This window comes from Mugil cephalus, chromosome 11, assembly GCF_022458985.1.
Source record: "Mugil cephalus isolate CIBA_MC_2020 chromosome 11, CIBA_Mcephalus_1.1, whole genome shotgun sequence".
Taxonomy (NCBI): domain Eukaryota; kingdom Metazoa; phylum Chordata; class Actinopteri; order Mugiliformes; family Mugilidae; genus Mugil; species Mugil cephalus.
In genome coordinates this window covers 3,292,727-3,310,691 of record NC_061780.1, presented here as the reverse complement: position 1 = coordinate 3,310,691, position 17,965 = coordinate 3,292,727, and the positions used below count along the sequence as shown (strand labels likewise).

Genomic DNA, 17,965 nt, shown 5'->3' with positions numbered 1-17,965 from the left:
ATTATTTAGACCATTAGACCCTTAGTGCTGATTCAGGCACCTGTCAATATACATGTTATGGCATTACACTAGGGGTTTTCAAAGTGCTGGGCGAGCCTCCCTGGGGGGTGCCAGAGGACTGCAGGGGAGACGTGAGTAAAAATGAACTTTGAAAAATAAATAAATAAATAAAAAAAGTGTAAACATCTGGTAAGCTAACTACAGCTAACATGACAGTGCCTGCGAGGGGCAAAATGGATCATTTTAGTAGCTAAAGTGAAAGTGAGATGATCCGCTGCCACAGTGTCGTGCTAGGTAACGACAGTATGCGACCAAGTAAATGCCGGCGTCATACTGAAACTAAGCACATGTAAACAACTAAAAAAAATACAAGGCGTTTCATAGGAAGCTTGGTGAATTGATGCCCACAGGTGAAAGTCATCAAGACATTTGGCACCATGAATACCAAGGAAATCGAAACATCATGCTGCATCGCGAAGGCGGGGAAATCCCGATGGTGAGACTGCTGCCCAAGACATACCAATAATGGGCGAACACAAGCAACAACAGTAACCGTAATAGTAATAATAATGGGACTGGGCTGCTTTCCAGTTCTCTTTAGGGAGGCTCACAAGGCCCACTCGATACTATTGATCTAAATATCAATAATATCGATACCAAGGCTGGTATTGATATCAGATCGATACTAGTGTGATGAGATCGATACTTCTGTTACAGTTTTTTCTTCTATATGTCCAGTAAATTACTCCTCAGGAGTTCATGCCAGCGCCATCCCACCTGTAGTAAAAGGTGGGATATGGACAGAATTTGACACTCAAATCCTAGCATCACAGCAGCAACGCACAGCACTGATGCCATTAATGAAATGGAGTGGGTACCCGGAATGTTTATTTAAATTCAATGTTGTGTTTTTGAAGCTAGATAGGACGGTGACCTGAACAGAGAGTGCACAGCACACTTTAATGTTGTTTTCTTTAGCTGACGAAAACTCAAAATAGTGCCGGTATTTCTAGCTCTAAAATGTGTAGAGCCTCCAGAGCAAGCCTGAGGGTGAGGGTGGCAAGGAAGAGGAAAAACCCCCCTTTTAACCAGAAGAAACCTTGAGCCTCATCATGGAGGGACCCATCTGCTGAAGGCCAGCCGGGTAGAAACAGAGAAGACAGAGAGAAAAGAAGAATAGGAGAAACAAGATAAACAAACTGCTGTCATAGATACAGTACATCTGACTGAAAGGAATATGTAGAATCTAATAACACAAGATATAGCTGATGATCATGTGACAGTTTGAGAGTATAAGTTCAACAACTGCTGGACACCCCCTTCTACTTTTTGAAACTCTTTGAAACCACACGTAGACCTGCACTTTTAGATCGTACGATATGGTACTATGAGGTCTTTCATATATGGTGGAGCTAGGCCTTTCAGGGCCTTGAGGAGGATTTTAAATTCCATTCTAGATTTTAAAGGGAGCCAATGAAGAGAAACTAATACTGGAGTAATATGATCTCTCTTGCTAACACCTGTCAGTGCTCTTGCTGCAGCATTTTGAATCAATTGGAGGCTTTTTAAAGAGCTACTTGGACAGCCAGACAGTAACGAGTTACAACAATCCAGCCTGGAAGACACAAAGCATGAACTAGTTTTTCAGCATCACTCTCAGAAAGGATGTTTCCAATTTTGACGGTATTACGCAGATTAAAAACGCAGTCCTGGTCACCTGCTTTGTGTGAGAATTAAAGGACCTATCCTGGTCAAACATAACACCAAGGTTTTTCACAGTAGTACTGAAGGCCATGGTAATGCCATCCAAATAAGGCAGGTGATTAGATGCTTGGAGTTTAACCAGCAGATTAGTTTCATCTGGTTTCATGGATAAATATAGCTGGATATCATCTGCGTAGCAATGGAAGTTTATGGTTTGCTTTCTAATAATATTGCCTAAGGGAAGCATGTATAATGTGAATGAATAATATTGGTCCCAGCACAGAACCCTGAGGAACTCCATAGCTTACTGGTATATGTAGAAGAATCATTGTTTACATGGACAAACTGGAATCTGTCTGACAAATTAAGAATTAAACCAGTCTAATGCAGTTCCTGTAATCTTGATCACACTTTCAAGTCTCTGTAGTAGAATACGGTGATCCATAGAGTCAAATGCAGCACTAAGATCCAGCAGGACAAGTATAGAGACAAGTCCATTATCTGAAGCCATGAGGAAATTGTTGGTAACTTTAACCAGAACCGTTTCTGTGCTATGATTGACTGTAAATTCTTCAAACAAATGGTCACACAACTAATTGGCAACCACCTTTTCTAAAACTTTAGAAATAAAGTGGGCAAATTTTCTCTGGGTACTCCAGTTTCCTCCCACTTCCAAAGACATGCTCATTAGACTAATTGGTGGGTGTGAATGATTGTTTGCTAGCCCTACGATGTGCTGGCGTACAGGGCGTAACCTGCCACTCGCCCAATTAGAACTGGAATAGGGTCCAGTCCGCTTGGAAAATGGAAAGACCAAATAGACAACATCTGCATTCAAGAAAACAAACCTTTCTTATTCTGTGTGATGGGCCGTTTAACTGAATCAGAGGTTTCTTTTTTAATATGGCAGCAGACGTTTACAGCGACCATGTAAAAATGATGCATGCTTTAATACATTACATCACACGTGTACCCACTGTGATAACATGATGACCATCAACACTAGTCTTGCACAATCCAAGAAAACAACAGGTGTTGATAAGTTCGCAGGTGTCAGCAGTAATGGTGTAGGACTTAAGAATTCTTGTTCATTATGTTAAACACAATACACAACTATTCCTTAGAGTCTACATTTTGTTTATGTATCTAACTGTCAGAACCCTAAAAAGAAAAACAACTGTAGTGTCAAAGATGAAGCAGTACTTCTGGATTCGATTTCAACTAGAAATTTTTGCAATACTTTTGCAAGACAAGATGATAAGGAATGTAAGTATCATTAAACAAAAAAACAGGTAATAAACTCCAAAAAGTGAAATAGAAACTGTGTCTAAAAGTTATTTTTAGTCTTTATGTTCATGACCATTAAATGACAGACAACAAGATACTGACATCTAGTGGGGAAGCTGTGAAAGTGAAATGAATAGCCTGGCAAGAGACATTTATTGTAAAATTTCAACACATAATAATAAACATTTGTATTTTCAGATTGTATTGCTGGTGGTCTGTACAATATACTGAGAGTTAAAACTGCAAATTTCTTGCAATAATTTTGTCTAAAAAAAAAAGAATACAAGCAGACACAAAAATGACAGTCAATAGCATATTTCTAAATACAGTGAGAAGACACTATCATGACTAAAAGCAAAGATGAATGTACATCGTTTCTTATAAAAAAATAGTACAATAACAACATCATAAATTGTTAGTTCCCTGTAAATCTATCTGTATCTGTTATCCATTAACAGAAACTACCTAAATGGTAAAAACTTAAAAACACGATCAAAACATGTTCACTTGTCAAGAAGAGAATCATTTCTCAACTTGACTTTCTACAAGTAAAAGTCTGTACATGCTAAGGCACTTGTGGCAGCCACAAAGTTTTATAAAAGAAAAGGCACATTTCAGTCATGCACCTCTTCATTGTTAGAAAAATATACAATCACATTTAGCTTAAATTTGTTCAGTATTAATTGTGAAACATATAAAAATTAGCACAGCAAGTTAGCAATGTGATTAATATTTACATTTGGAGGAACCAGCTAGTCTTTTCCAGATAGATTAAAGATGCTAGACTTAGTTGCTCACGTCATGGTTAATTTTATACAACCAGGCTCTCCCGACTCACAGCTCCATTCTGTAAAATAAAAAAGTCATTTCTAGTTAATCAACACAGTGACTGAATATTTTAGTTGCATCAGACTTCCACGCTCCATATGTAGCATATAAATGGGTCACAAATACAATTCATTTCATTAAAAAAGAAAACAACTGTGGCATTTGTACAGACCTATTTTCATAGATGTGGTGTGAAAAAGTGTAAGTAATGTTTTAATGGAAGGGGCAAACATTTTCACACAGGGCCATGTAGGTTTAGATTTAGTTTTCGCTTAATAACATAAACCTTCATTTAAAAACTCTATTTTGTGTTTACTTGTGTTATCTTTAACTAATATTTAAGAACATTTAAGTGGGACATACATGCAAAAAAAAAAAAAAAAGAAATCAGGGCAGGGGCACACACTGCATTGGTACTGTATCAGTGTACCGTTGAGTGAAGGCGTGTATGTCACAGTGAAAATTTATCATAACAAGAAAACTATAAAAGCGTTTTAACTCACCTTGCGGAGGTTGCTTTTCTTTGAAGAGGACACACTGCCATCCTCACTATATGGTGGGGGTGGGGGAGGTGGGAAGTCGTCGCGGTGATTGGGGTATCCAGAGGGCGGGTTCATAGGAAGTGGCGGGGGTCCACGTGGCGCCCTTCCCCGATCGGAGCGGTCACTCTCGCTGTCCAGGCGCTCTCGGCTGCGTGCCCTCTGCTGCTCACCCATCCTCTTCCTCTCCATAGCTTCTCGCAGGAAACTGTCATCATATTCATCCCGGCCGCCCCTGCCAACGCTACCACGTCGGTGACCCCTCTCCAGTTCCATTAGGTCGTCACGGCTGCGGCTGCGGCGTCCTGAAAGGCCACCATAGGCCCCTCCCTCTCTTCTGTGACGATCATCAGGGGAGTAGTCACGACGTCTGCGGTCATCGTCATTGCGACTGTAGCCACTGCGAGCGCTGCTGCTCCACTCATCATCCGAGCTAAAGAGACACACAGCAGCACACGGAGAGAAACAAAAACAAGCCGTGACTGATGAGCTGATTTACACTTTCCACCTTGATTTAGAAATTAGAAAAGCAAGGTCACAGTTACCATATTTCAGTGTTTGTTTGTTTTTATCTAGCAAGACATAAGAGGTGAAATCAAACAGTAAACATCTCCAGATAGTTAAAGGCAGTTTTCTTTCTGATTGAGAACTGACATGAAGACAACAGGGAGATCACACCAAGGTTTAAGTTCTTGAGGAAATGAAATAACACCGAATTAAGAATTAGGGATGTCCGATATTGACTTTTTGCCGATATCCGATATTGTCCAAATGTTTTCCGCCCAGACTAATTTTAGGTAGCAAGCAGCCTATTAGCCACAATAGCTACACTCTTTTGTTATTTTGGCTCCGGGTGCGCTTTGATAAAGTCATCAATTGCCCGCCGGTAAATGTCTCAGGACCCCTCAAGCAGCAGCAGCAGGTGCAGCAGCACAACCCGGGCATTATGTTATCTGTTTTCATTATTGGTGGTAAAACCGATAACGATATGAACACATATTACAAAAATAGGCTAATATCGGCTGATATTATCGGTTGGCCGAAATTATCGGACATCCCTTGTAAGAATCTATACTCTGGACCTGCAATTCTCTATGATTCAATGTGTCTTCGATTACAGAACAAATAAGTAGACGTGTCCCCTGTATTTGCACATATGATGTAAATAAACCTTTAAAGAAATAAAAAAGGAATGTGAACAGGATTCATTAAATAATACGTAATATGCAAAAATCAACCGTTATTCATTATAACCAATGCTTATTATATTTTAACACAACAATATGGTGAACAAATCTCAATGGAATTAATCGAGTTAAAGTTCAAACCCTGAATGGGCACGCCTCTTTCGCTTATGTGCCCATTTATTTTTACACAAACTGATACTGAAACTTTTAACGGTTCCAGTTCCTGTACGTTAATTAGGCAACATACATTTTTACAGACAGTTCAAACAGTGAAACCTCAAGCACGTTAACACATTAAAACTGGGTCAGTGGTTATAAAGGTTTGCAACACTGCCAGTCAAAACTTTGGACACATCTTGTCATTCAATATTTTTCCTTTTTGACTGAATCAGAGACAAATTTGTTAAATAACTCTGAATATGTTTAAATATGTGGGTTCACAGCAACATCTTCCAAATGCAAATTCCACACCTGAAGTCAACTCCAGATCTTTTACCTGCTTAAATGATGAAGGATTATTGAGGTCCCTTGAAAAAGGGACACGTTTTGGTATACAGCCAATATACCAAAACTGTGTCAGTTATAAATTTGATTATTTGCATTAAAGCAAACCTTAAACCTCTTAAACTGCTGTGACCTTACTGAATCGAAAGACTGCATGACTACATGAAGTTGCTCATATGGAAAGTATTTCTGTCAAAGAAGATGTCAAGTGTAGCTGCTCTATTTTATACTAAGGCTAAATGAGGCCTGGTATGGTTAGATAAATGTTGACAGTCAAGAATGAATTCCATTATTTCACACTCACATCAGCCATCATTTACCTGTGACAGTGTGACAACAGATCCTTGTCATTCATGACTCATTATTGTACTTCAGCCAAAGCAGTTTTTATGTTGCCAAACATTGAAGAAAAAAAATCTCACGTTGACAATGTGGTGAGAAGCTCCACCACATCACTAAGTTGTGGAGGAGGGGGGGAAATTTGTCAGTTGTGCAGTGTTCCCCCCCAAATGTAATCTTTATTATCCACTAAAATGAACCATAACTAAAAGGCTATTTCCTTAAAGCCACTTACAAGTATGGCAATGTGCATCAATTATTATTATTATAATCATTGTTATAATAATAATAATAATAATAATAATAATACAAATAAAGATCAGCTTCTAGGAAGTCAGTGAAGAAATATTCCCAATGGAAATATGACAACAAACAAGTTTTTTGTTGATCAAACAGGTCTCCAGAATACTCTTTTCAATGTGAGCTTAATTTGCAAAATCATTTATACACCAATATTACAGTATATATATTATAAGTGGTAATTATTCAGTCATTGGAAGTGGTCTCGACAGTTACGTAGTCTATTTACAGACACAGGTAAAAAATCACCTAATGACAAAATTGTACAGACATGACATTTAATGGCAGCAAACATTATGTAACGGTTTCCCCCCACATCAAAATCAATCATGTGTGCATTTGTGAAGCATGTGAAAGGAACAATGAAACAAACGCCCTCTCGCTGTGACTTTGATCTGATTGCAGGCTTCACTTGTTGCATAAACCTTTAAAAATCCTTTATTTTCAGTCCTGATTGATTCTGTCTTACCGTAATCATTTTGATTTCTTCCAATTATAGTTGTCACTGAGCAGATGTTTCAGAGGAACAACTTCTCACAGTTTTGTCCTGCTGCTATGATTTGTTAATTTTACGTTAACTTCAGACATAACAGCAAAGTGTTCCAAGTCACTGACAAACTGAACCTTTTCTATTTGATGAAAGTAGTGTGACTACTTTTATATGGGATTATTTTGTCGTCTTTGGCTGCTGGCTTTACTCTAGAATGGAAAATTACGACATCCTGCACATTATTACGTCACAACAGAGAACTTTCTGGTGTTTGTGTCCAAACTGAGGGAAAAGCTATTTGGATTTTCTGACACAAGCATATTTATATTGCTCAAAAACAAAACTGCATTTGATGTATCACTGAGCCCCAGGTCAACGATTTGCTACTCACCCTCTCCTGCCTCTGATCTCATCTGGACGTCGTTGAGGTGGGTAGTTGTCTCGAGGGTAACGCCGTCCAATGTCGTCAAGGTTATCCATGGAGCGGGCACGTGCGCGATTCTCCATGGGACCTCCACCACGACGTGGATAGTCATCACGGCGGTGGCCTTGTTGGGAAACACTGCTGATAGTGCTCATGGCTTCATCCCGATCATAGACTGTGGGCAGAGGTGGCGGCTGGGAATGACCGCCACGGCCTCGAGGCTCCAAGCTATCATGCAGGGAACTGACTTCACTCATATTGTCCACTGATGAAAGAAAGCCACAGAAATAGAGATGCTAATTAGAACATAAGAAGCTAAGTAAAGAGATATTTAAAAGCTCAGCAGCCATCAAGGTCCCTTTATTTTTTTTTTGTAAATTGATATTTATTGAGTTAGAAAATATTGGTGAATGTTCATTTTATGAATTTACATACTGTTTAGAAAGCTGGAAACTTGATGACAAAAATATTACAAGTGGTAATTATTCAGTCAGTGGAAGTGGTCTCGACAGTTACGTAGTCTATTTACAGACACAGGTAAAAAATCACCTAATGACAAAATTGTACAGACATGACATTTAATGGCAGCAAACATTATGTAACGGTTTCCCCCCACATCAAAATCAATCATGTTTGCATTTGTGAAGCACGTGAAAGGAACAATGAAACAAACGCCCTCTCGCTGTGACTTTGATGTGATTGCAGGCGTCACTCGTTACATAAACCTTTAAAAATCCTTTATTTTCAGTCCTGATTGATTCTGTCTTACCATAATGATTCTGGTTTTATGTACGTACGTCCTTAACAACCATTTGCCATCTATAGTTAGGTTGATAGACTATGTTTGACACTGCATTATAGTACGTAATAAGTAGAATTTATAATGAAACTGTAACATTGCGGGTAACAGCAAATTAGTGTCTAGTTTGGATGTGGTTTACCGTAACACCTTTTCATTAAAATCATCACATTTAATAAAATACATTAACATGAAAGTCTGACATTCAAAATAAATTAAACTCGAAGCAGGATGCATTTTGGCATTATATTCACATGCAGCACGAGTGTAACTGTTAACAGACTAACAGGAAGTGGTTTGCCACTTACAACGCTTGTAGTTGGCAGGTCTGGATGGGTCCAAATTGGCCAGCTCTTTCTCCATATAGTAAATGGCACGAGTGGCAGTCCCATCAGGGTCCACCTGGATTCGATATCCACTGCGTGCTGGAGAGGAGAACAGAGTAACAAATACACTCATTTAGTCTGGATTACATGAGTGTTTAGTGCAACTTAGATGCAGCAAACACTCTTAACTGCTCAACTTGTACATTGCTCATTTCAACCTCACCAATTTCACTGTTTATGAGGACGTAAGTAAGATTCATTAAGATGTGACTGTGCTCATAATCAACACTTACAACATATTATTGACAAAACAGTGATCAAGTGGGTGAAGGTTGTACTACAATAGTGCCAAGGGAAAAACTTGTTTGGAAGAAACCTTAAGCAGAACCCAGCTCAAATGGAGGGACCTGCTAACTCACGGAATCTGAAGTCTAAACTGTACTGTCAGTTTCAAAGGATTTTAGTTGACAAATTACCCTTCATTTTCCATTATTTCTAGTCAACTGGAAACAATTCATTACTGAGAAATAAAGGAAGCTGTAAGATCAAGTTTGAGGAAATCTTGTCTGATGTAATTGCTAGAATACCAAAAAAAAAAAAATACCCCACCCACAAGAAAACATGCAGATATTCCACCCACATGAAATGTTACTCTGCAGCTGTGTGTGTAGGTTTTTCCCCCCTCCCATGTACTCACTGTATTCCCCTCCAGCGTCTTGATTGTGCAGCAAAGGCACTTGGGACCCTTGTCCCACTGCACAGAAAAAGTCAAAGCAATTTAAAACATGTCAACAACTGCTTTTTTGTCATTACGTACTCTTAATAGCAGCCAAATGTCTAACACTACTGTTTAGACAAATTGTTTAGACAACTACTAAATAAATGACTCATAAATGAATACTCCTTATAATACCTGAGCTAGCGCCATCGTATTCAGGCCTGTAACCATTGAGAGAGTGTGGCTGCCCAGCTCCATTGGGCAGAGGAAGCAGGGGCATAGCAGGCTGACCAGCGTATGCTGGTTGAGCATACATACTCGGAGCATAAAGGGTGGGTGCGTACTGACTGGGAAGACCTTTCTTCACTGCTTTTCCTGCCTCGTACACTGAAAAAAAATTTAACAGAGTTAGTTAAAGTAAAAAGAAACTGACAGATCTGAAATGACAGTGTGATTTTCACTAGGCAACTGAAACATAAATGAACAAAGAGTCACTGATTAAGGTAATATCTTGCTAAGATTTTGATGAGAATATACCACTGTGGAGTCTGGTGAGAGTCCTAGGATCTGGTTAGCTTGTCTTACACTGCACTTGACAAACAAATAGTGCCTTTAAACCATGTTTAAACACTTCACATTGCATAGGGATTAAATAAACAAAATGTAATGTGTTGTGCATTTTTTAAATACTTCCAGTTAAATGGTTACACTAGTCTATGCTAAGTCAAGCTAATTTTAATTCGCTGCTCCCCTAGTTTCATATTTAATGTACAGACATAAGGACTCTTCTCATCTAAGACTTGGTTTGTAGTCCTGCAAAGCAATAAACAAGGAAATGTATATTGGACCAATTCTACTTGTTGTTACTGCTTTTTAATGCTTGGAATATTCTCCTGTTTGCCAATAGACCTGAGACACAGGCAGTTAAAGTAATACTTTAAGAGCCGAGTTTTGCCTGGGTCAAAGTCTATTGACTTATGTTAAAGAACAACTGGTACATTTCACTGGTTTTTCAATTTGGTACTTACATGCCCGTGGACAGCAGCAGCGATCGGGGCAGCAGGGGCAACTGACATAGCAACAGCAGGTATGTGGACAACACTGGCACCAGCAGATCCCAATCAGGAGCAGGAGCAACAAAAAGCCCAGTACCACCAAAACAACCAGGAGCCAGTCTGTGTGGGCCAGCAGGGTATGTATTTGATATATGTATGCCAAAACTTTACATTATTAACACACAAAACTTGTTCTAATTTAACAGATCAAATTTTAGATTTTTAAAACTGAATTACATATAAAGCCATCTAGGTATTTTCTATGTCTATAAAAGCAATAAGTAGAAATATAGATAGGATAGATTTGGGTTTCATTTCCCTGTCTGGGATGTGTCAAAATGAAAAGCAGCAGGGTTTTTTTTTTTTTATCACAACAAAGTCAGATTCAAAACATTTCATTTGATTTTAGTTTTCTTTGGATCAATACATTATGTTGGCTATAGTGATATTTTTTTTAGTGTTTTGTCAAACCTGTAAAACTGGTCCAACCATGTACCAAAGACATAGTTTCACGCAGCACAGTTCAAACAGCACAAAGAGAGGGGAACTGCATATGGAAATAAATCAACTGACACAGAATCTGAACTAGAAAAGTGAGAAGATCTGAGAAGATTTTTAATGTGTACACAGATAAGGAAGTGTGTGCAGAATATTAATGTGTTGCAGCTAAGCAGCCACCTGTACTATCCAGTGAAAGTCAAACATTAAGCAAAGAGAGATAGAGGTAGATGAGAGTGAACGCGACGTTTGTGGTTTAAATGCAAGCGTCTGCCCTTAGATGATTAGCCACTATTTGGCCAGCTTTTTACTGTATGTCTCAAAGGGACATCGTTTTTGACCAAAGAGACGTTAGGTTGGCCTGGAACTGAGCTATATAAAGTGGCTTGTACTACCTTCCATAACCAGTAAGTCAATGCCAGGCAGGAGGTCAGTAGTATTTGACTTTCTCTCTGTGAAAGAAAGATAAAGCCACAATTACTTTAAAGTGGTATCGGTCTACTTGAACTGCCTACAACTTCTTACTACCAAGATTTATTAAGAACCCAGGCAACTCATGGCAAGCATCCTGTGTTGACAGACTAGTTCATCAGCCACTTATAAAATCGATCAGGCCAAGCGTTGGTTGACGAGGGAAAGAGAAGGAGAAGGAGAAGACAGGGGAAGCATGGACCAAAAAAGAAAAAGGAACTGTGCTTTTATGAAGGAATGTATGACTACATACAGAGAGGACTCACCCAAAACGATGAGTTCCGTGTAGTCTTCACCATTTCCTGAAAGATCTTGGGAAGAGGTCACAGAACAAACGTAGACCCCGCTGTCTCCCCATGCGGTCTGCGCAATATTCAAGTCTGCATCTGTGAGTAATAATGAAATCTTTATTACCTTACTGTTATTACAATTTATAATGGAGAAGTTTAGTAATAATCTTTGCTAAGTTTCTCTAACTGGAAAATACCAATCTATATGTATTTCTAATGAACCCAGGCCTCTTCCACTCACTCACGTTGACTAACTATACAATTATGGAATCTGTGTTGTCCACCTCAAGACTTAAGGGTAACAAGCACAACAAGGACAGTGGATTCACAGATCTTTGTAGTGCAGTGATACACCATGTCCTAAGTGTGCCTTGAATGGGAATTATAGTGATGAAAAAGGATATTTCTACGAACTATCTTGTACAAGCATTAGATGTTAATAAGATGAATCCCAGGAATATGTACTAAGTCCTTGTACAATACAACATGGAGTCAGTTTTCTGACATCAATTCTGTAACACAACAAAGGTTTTCATGCTGTAATATATTCCAATAGTTCTAATACTAACCCTAGTCCTAGTAATCTGGCATCCAGCTTTAAAACTCCAGTCCTGTCTAAGTCCAGTCATTTTCTGAAACTTAACAGAGACTTTACTATATTTAATGTATTTTTTTTTTTTTTTTTTGCATTTGTATTATTATTATTTTTTTAGGGGTGCACAATAATTATCGGCCCGATATCAGGAAATTATGACATCATTCTGATAAGTCCGATATCATGACTTATCGGCCCGATAACATATAATATATATTCTTGTCAGCACTGTGCGGTAAGTCGTCATTTTAGTTAGGCGCTCCCTCTCCTACATGAGACCTGCACGGCCTGCAGTGAATGCTGCGTTCAAGTGGCGTCAACATAACTGGGAAAAACAACCTTCTGACTGAAGAAATGCATTACTCCCTCATGTGGAAAAACAACTCGTCAACTCTGTCATGACTTCGGTAGTAGCTGACTGATATCAATGTCTTATCCACAGTATTTTACTCATTTTCCTGGATGTTACACATAAATCATAGAAATATGAACATAAAAAGGTCGGGGAAATGACTCGCAAAGGGGGAAGGGAAAGGGGAATTTCCGTCAGGACTGAATGCATCACGACATGCATATGTTTGTAAATAAACAAGATGGCGGCAGTAGGGCGGGAGCTTTTTGAAGTTTCTGAGGAAGACAGTTCACTGGCTGAGTGCAAGAAATGTTTAAAGAAAATACCACAGGGAGGGAGAAATAGCATAGAACAAGCATAGAAAGGTTTGATTCCAACTTGTGTCAGTGCATTATTTATTTTTTAGAACTTGTGAAATGCACTTACTTTTAAACCTGATGCAAACTATTTCAGATCTAGAGGCCTTTATTTTGTGATGTTCATTTGAAATATCAAATAGTTTTGTTTGACCCTGATCTTTTAGCAAATGTTTGCTTGCTAATAGTTTGACTGAAAAAATAAATATCTTCATGTTAAGTGTAAAAACTGTTTGTTCATTACTTTTTCTTATCTCCAGGTATGTTATCAGTTATCGGTATCGGCCTTTGGCAGCAGAAAGTTATCGGTTATCGGTATTGGTTTAAAAAAAAGTTATCGTGCATCCCTCTTTTTTTGGTATTATATCTCTAATCTGTATTCTGTATCTGCTTCAGTACTGTAAAAAAATTGCACACTAACCTTTGAAAGGTGGTCAAGAAACAGAATAACAGAAATGCTAATAACAGAAGAATAATGGGTATTTAGAGCAGGCTTACTATCCCACGCAACCCCTGATCTAGGGGAACAGAAACTCCTCTGTTGTGTTTCAAAATGCATACTTTCGAAACAATGGATACTTCTTGGTCAATCACTGCCGTCTTGGTCACATTGTGCAAACGGAGTGACCACCACCCAATTTTCAAACTTGTAAAAATGACATCTGATGAAACCACAGCTGTTGTAGTTAGTTGTAACCATAAACGAAACACAAATCTGGTTTTCCAATGATTTTGCAGGTGTTCACAGCTTCAAATACTTGTTGGCTGAGGTTTAGGTGATTGAGGGGAGCAGGTCATTTGAAACACTGTACAATTTACAAACTGAGTGCTGGAGTTCTGAGCTATACTGATTGGTTCTGAGCTGGTCTGGTCACGTTATTTCATGGGTGCCATGCTAGATACATCTAATCAATAATCACCCATAGAGAAGTGGCAATAACAGAGAATAAGTTGGATTTAAAAATAAAATACGCTGCATCACAGGATTGGGAAAACACAGGAAAAGTTTTCCCATGAACAAAAATGAAGAAAGTTATGGGAACAGAAGATTTCAAGGAAGAACTGGATGTCAACTGAATTCTCCCCATTATGTGAGATAAATGTTTCAACAAAGTCATACCATCATTAATGTATACATTGATCTCAAAAAGGCCCAACACCGCTTTTCAAATGAATTAAGTCTGAAGTTAACCAAGCCTTATGCTAGCTTTATGCTAGCTAGTTATCTAGACTAAAGGCTTAGAAAAACAGCAGCTACCGCCACGTTTACTGTGAAACCCACGTGTGCATGAAATTGATGTCCCTGTAGACCGACAAATTTAAATGACACCTACAGTACCTTGGTTACAACAAAGTTATTATGGCTAGCATGCTATTGTTATAACGATAATACTAATGACACCACAGACTGAGGGGAAGGTAAACACAGGTCATGACTGATGAGGTGCCCCTCCCCCACTAGCAGAGTGTGTGCAGCTAGAAACTGGAAAATGCTTGTGCTCTACCTCTTCTACCTGTTTATTTTGCACGTAAAGGAGCATTAATTATTCTTTGAGTTCAATAAATGTTTATATTTTTGATTAAATTGAGACATTTGTTGTTATTGGGTCATTTTTATCATGTAAAGAGGAAGAAAAAGCACTTTCAGCTCCAAATATCGGTCCAGAAAACTTGCTGCACGTATTGCTCATCGGTCAAGGGATGCAAAAAAATTGGTATCAATATTAGCCCTAAAAAATCCACATCGGTCGATCCCTAGTTCAAATTAAATATTTATTTGAGGGTATATAATTTAATTGAACAGTTTTTCTTGTTTCACTTGAATGATGACAAATTCCTCTGCAGAGGTAGATTGCATAGCTATTTTTCAAGTAAATATCAGCCTGCACCTATCTGTCCCTGACTATTAAGTTAATGCTGGTCCCTTCCTCAGAGCAAAGGATCAATTACAGTGCAGCAACCTGGCAGGTGTTTGGCTTATGGTGACATGAGCAAAACAAATGCCAGTCCCATTTTTCACTACGTTTCTTTATATTTGCACTTAACAATGCCATACATGCACGTTTGCAACATTACTTTCTGAAAGAGTAAGTTGTATTTTCTTTCACTAAAAGTCACTAAAATAGAAATTAAGTCATAAAAAAATTCTAACGTAGCATGAAACTAATCTATACACAATTACAGATACACTGATCAGCTGTAGCATTATGAATGCCTGACTAATATTGTGTCAGTCTCCCTTGTGCCTCAAAACAGTTGTTACTCATCCAAGAATATACATGGGTATTCTGAGGTTGACACTTCATATACGTACATATATCACACTCCATTCTTTAATGGAACTGTACACTGTATGTTTTGATGAACTCACTGTTTGTAATGGTGATCTTGCGCCCCTGGTATTCTTGGCTAAGGGTGACAGCATCGCCTTGCTTGGAGGCCACTATCCGCACTGTACGCTGGCTGTCAGAACACTCAATGTTGGCGTCAAAATTGGGGTTGTTCTGAGCCAGGATGTTATCTGCACTGCTGGGATTGAGCGCAGCTTGGATCGGGTCCCGACAATACGACTTGTATCTCCATGTGACAACAGGGGGCTGATTGCCAACTGACAGTTGGTAGTTACAGACGAGGGTCACAGGCTGGAAGAGGATGACAATGTACCTCTTCTGAGGACATTGGACAGAGACAGCCATGGTGGACTCTAGGAGAAAAAGATTCACACTGATTAGCCTTAGCAGTTGACAACAAGGTTTATTAAATAGAATAAACATTTTGTGTACCCCCAAGGTGTGGTGTATGACAAATACTGGTAGTTTCACCGAGAGTATGTGATGACTCATTTCAGACGGGTGTGTTTTTTCAGTCTGACCATTGCCAGTGGAAAGATTTTGACAGAAACACTATGAGAGGAAAGGATGTGGCATTTTTATGTGATATTATCACAGTAACCAAAGTAATAATTACTAGTAAATCTTGTTTTACTAGAGAAGCTCACCAGAATATGTCTACTCTGGTTTAAGTGAGTGTCCTCTCCCCACCAGCTGTTCTGACTCGTTAGTAAGATTAGCAGAATAATTTATCAGCATGAAATGGAGTACACGTGGTTTAACTTTGCTTAGTAAAGGGAACACAGAAACTAGATTTAAAGACACAACTCAGACTTGTGTCAAAATTAATACAAAAAAAACCCCAATCTTTTAGATGCTTTAATATGGACATAACCATCCATGTACACAGTTTAGGCAACTATATATTTTGTCCATAAAAAAATAAAGTATATCATATTAAAGTTAGTGGGACTTCTTGGACTCCAACCAGAAGAGAGATTTGCTCTTTTGAAATGCATTACAAAACTGAAAGGTACCATTTTTGTCTATGCACAGTGTGAATGATATTACTCACTTCCTGTCGTTGTTTGCTCTGTAGTTCATTTGTAACACTGCGCAATAGGACAGAGTAACGACGAGCATAACAAGACACTAGTAGGTTTCGAGAGTGCACATTCAACAGTAATGTCATGGCAGCATTTTCCCAGACGCAAGGTCATACGAAAATCGTTTTGTTTTTCTTTTCAATCTCTCGAAACATGTCACCACATTTAATAATAAAAAAAAATCAATAAAACTAGAAAACTAAATTAAAAACCGCAGACGGAGGTAAAACAGCAGGTCTATTTTTGCCCATGCTTGGCACGTATAACATTGTGAGTGCATGCATTACTCTTGAAACACAGAAACAAGTAAAAAAATTACTGCGTTTACAAAATATAGAACAAGTTACAGTTTTGTTAACCCATATTTTAGAGCTACTGAACTATCAGCAAGAAGACCTGTTATATTCTTCAAAGTCATTTAATGTGGATTTCGACGTAAATGATTAATTACAAAAATGTTAACATTCACAAAGCAACGGCTTCCCTAAAAGCTAAACAAACACGCCCAAAATATGACAATGTTGAGTATTTACATTATAAGTAGCCTAAGTATCGACGGAGTTGTTATCGACCTGTGTATTCACGGAAGTGGGCCCACCCTGTTTGGAGAAAAAAAGGCCTACTTACCTGTCGCCAATAAGGCGGCGACGACTAATGTCCAAAACATTTTCATTCTTCTTTCCTAGTGGTTTTGGTCGATTGTAGTGTTATTAACTGTACTATAATACGAACGATGACATAAAAAAATGCATAATATTGAGGCGCAACTGTAGTATTCCTCAGTCTATTGCCGTCAACTCCATTTCGTGTCTTCGAACGTCGTAAGTGAGGGAGTACCTGAACAAACACGTCACGGGCACAGCCAACAGGTGAGCTTTCAGGTTGCGAAACACGGGGTGTGTATAAATAATTGTTTGTTGTTTTTTCTGTCAACGTAAGATTTTCTTCACTACAAAAATACGGTGCTGAGATCAACGCAAGAAGTTCGACATACGAAATACTTTCTGTCTTCATTCTGTGCACTAAGTTAGAAATTTGACTAAGAAGCATTACATATCTACCCGCTTTTGGTATGCCCCAGATACTGATAACGATATGAAAGCACTGTTTGTTAATGTTCAACTTGTGTGTTTTACCCAGCTATCTTTGTGAGGACCAAGTTTGAGTTACACCATCTTAGAGAGAACATTTTGAGAAAGTCAGGACGTTTTATTTGGGTTTCACTTTTTCACATTCGTTCAAAGGGCTTGAGGGTTCAGTTTAGAGTAAAGCATGTGTTTGTATGTGCGTGCTTGTTTCCTTCAGGAGTGAGATTTTAATTTTAATGTCTGTTGTCTTGTAGTAGTGGAATATTTTTTAAATGACTGTATTTAAAGCACACATGTGCTGCAACAAAGTTGTCCTTGAATATGCTCATTTATAAAATGGTTCTTACATACAGTATTTTAAAATGACTGTTTTAGAACT

The 17,965-nt window shown here is 38.5% G+C and overlaps 1 protein-coding gene across 2 annotated transcripts; it reads right to left on the bottom strand.

The window, feature by feature from the left end:
- Nucleotides 1-3,116: 3,116 nt before the first annotated feature.
- On the bottom strand, nt 3,117-17,341 carry lsr (lipolysis stimulated lipoprotein receptor). Of its 2 annotated transcripts, XM_047599891.1 has the most exons (11): nt 17,126-17,341; nt 15,434-15,766; nt 11,736-11,855; nt 11,394-11,450; nt 10,474-10,620; nt 9,641-9,832; nt 9,425-9,481; nt 8,710-8,826; nt 7,570-7,867; nt 4,323-4,791; nt 3,117-3,838 (listed from the first exon to the last, which is right to left on the bottom strand). In XM_047599891.1, exons 1-11 carry the CDS (start codon nt 17,169-17,171, stop codon nt 3,803-3,805), a joined length of 1,872 nt encoding a protein of 623 aa, XP_047455847.1. In that variant the 5' UTR covers nt 17,172-17,341; the 3' UTR covers nt 3,117-3,802. The 2 variants fall into 2 exon arrangements, with proteins under 2 accessions (XP_047455847.1, XP_047455848.1); XM_047599892.1 differs by lacking the exon at nt 11,394-11,450.
- Nucleotides 17,342-17,965: the final 624 nt, after the last annotated feature.

Coding starts and splice junctions, on each gene's coding strand:
- lsr (XM_047599891.1), bottom strand. CDS start 17,171: ATGAAAATGTTTTGGACATTAGTCGTCGCCGCCTTATTGGCGACAG. Junction 15,767..17,125: donor CGCCGCCTTATTGGCGACAG/GTAAGTAGGCCT, acceptor TTTTTCTCCTAG/AGTCCACCATGGCTGTCTCT. Junction 11,856..15,433: donor CAAGATCACCATTACAAACA/GTGAGTTCATCA, acceptor TATTACTCACAG/ATGCAGACTTGAATATTGCG.